Source organism: Engraulis encrasicolus, chromosome 5 (genome assembly GCF_034702125.1).
Source record: "Engraulis encrasicolus isolate BLACKSEA-1 chromosome 5, IST_EnEncr_1.0, whole genome shotgun sequence".
In the NCBI taxonomy this organism is placed as follows: Eukaryota; Metazoa; Chordata; class Actinopteri; order Clupeiformes; family Engraulidae; genus Engraulis; species Engraulis encrasicolus.
In genome coordinates, this window is record NC_085861.1 from 45,226,519 (window position 1) to 45,227,899 (window position 1,381).

A 1,381-nucleotide genomic window follows, 5' to 3' on the forward strand; every position below is an offset into this window, starting at 1 on the left:
GACTCTATGGGGTTTAGCGCCCTCGCGCGACCGCTCTTGAAGCCTTTTTAAACACGCCTATTGGCTGAGTTGAGCTGTCACTCATAGGCGCCCGCCTCCTATATAAACTGTGACAGCTCGCTCATCTTCACATTACCCAGCTCTGCAAGACGAGCGAGCAGGAAGGGGCAGCACAAGTCTGTGTCTCACTTATCTCCCTCAGAGAACCGAGGGTATAGGATATACCCATACGTTCTCTTTCGGTCGAATCGTTCGACACAGACTGTGACTCTATGGGAGTTTTAAATACGCCCCTGAATGCTCATTCCCAACCAGTAAAAAATAACGGGAGTGAAAAACCACGCTGAAAGTGCAAAGCAGTTCACACAGGTCTTGATCCCCCCGCCTCAAGGACAGCGTGAGCCACCGTGGACGCTGTAACATCAAGGCGATAGTGTTTTACGAAGGTGTGCGGTGAAACCCAACCCGCAGCAGCGCAAACAGTCTGGACAGGCACTCCTCTAAATGCGGCCCAAGACGCGGCGACACCTCTCGTAGAGTGAGCTCTGAGAGCAGGGGGGTCTTTCCCCGAGGCCCGATAGGCCATTGCAATCACATCAACAATCCAATGGGACAGCCTCTGTGTCGAGAGCGCCTGTCCCTTAGAATTAGTTGCAAAGCAAACAAATAGTTGGTCGGTACGCCTGAATGAAGAAGTTTTGTCCATGTACAAGCGTAATGCCCGGACCGGGCAGAGGTAATGTAACCTCTCCTGTTCCTGCGAGGAGAAAGGAGGGGGGTTGAAAGACGTCAGTTGCAGATCGCAGCTGCCGTACAACATAGACACTTTAGGAATAAACGCTACATTGGGCCGAAGCGTGACATTATTATTATCCGCACTGAATTCCATACAGGAGGGGTGTATAGAGAGAGCAGTGATCTCGCTCACCCTTTTAGCTGAGACAAGGGCCAGCAAGAGGGCAGTTTTGTACGAGAGGACCTTAATGCTTGCAGTCTGTAGGGGCTCGAACGGGGCTTGGGAGAGCGCGTTCAGCACCAAGGAGAGGTCCCAAGAGGGAACGGTCGAGCGCACAGCAGGTCGAAGGCGTCGAGCGCCCTTCAGAAATCTGTTAGCCAGGGGGTGCGCTCCCGGAGATACACCATCGTAGCCTACATGGCATGCTGAAATCGCTGACAGGTAGACCTTAAGTGTAGAATAGGCCAGTCCCTTCTCGAATAATTCCTGAAGGAACGTAAGTACATGGGTGATAGAACACTGAAAGGGGATAACGCCCTTCTGAACACACCATCTCTCAAACGCCCTCCACTTCATATCGTACACAGATCTCGTAGATGGAGCTCTGGCACTCTGAATAGTTGCAATAACATTCGGTGGCAGACC

General features: G+C 52.1%; 1 protein-coding gene across 1 annotated transcript; it reads right to left on the reverse strand.

Annotated features, from left to right (window-relative positions):
- Window positions 1–256: 256 nt before the first annotated feature.
- On the reverse strand, window positions 257–1,381 carry LOC134449808 (uncharacterized; the record flags this gene model as incomplete). Its single annotated transcript, XM_063199915.1, has 1 exon — window positions 257–1,381. A coding segment is annotated over one exon (1,020 nt), but the record flags the coding sequence as incomplete, so codon positions are not given.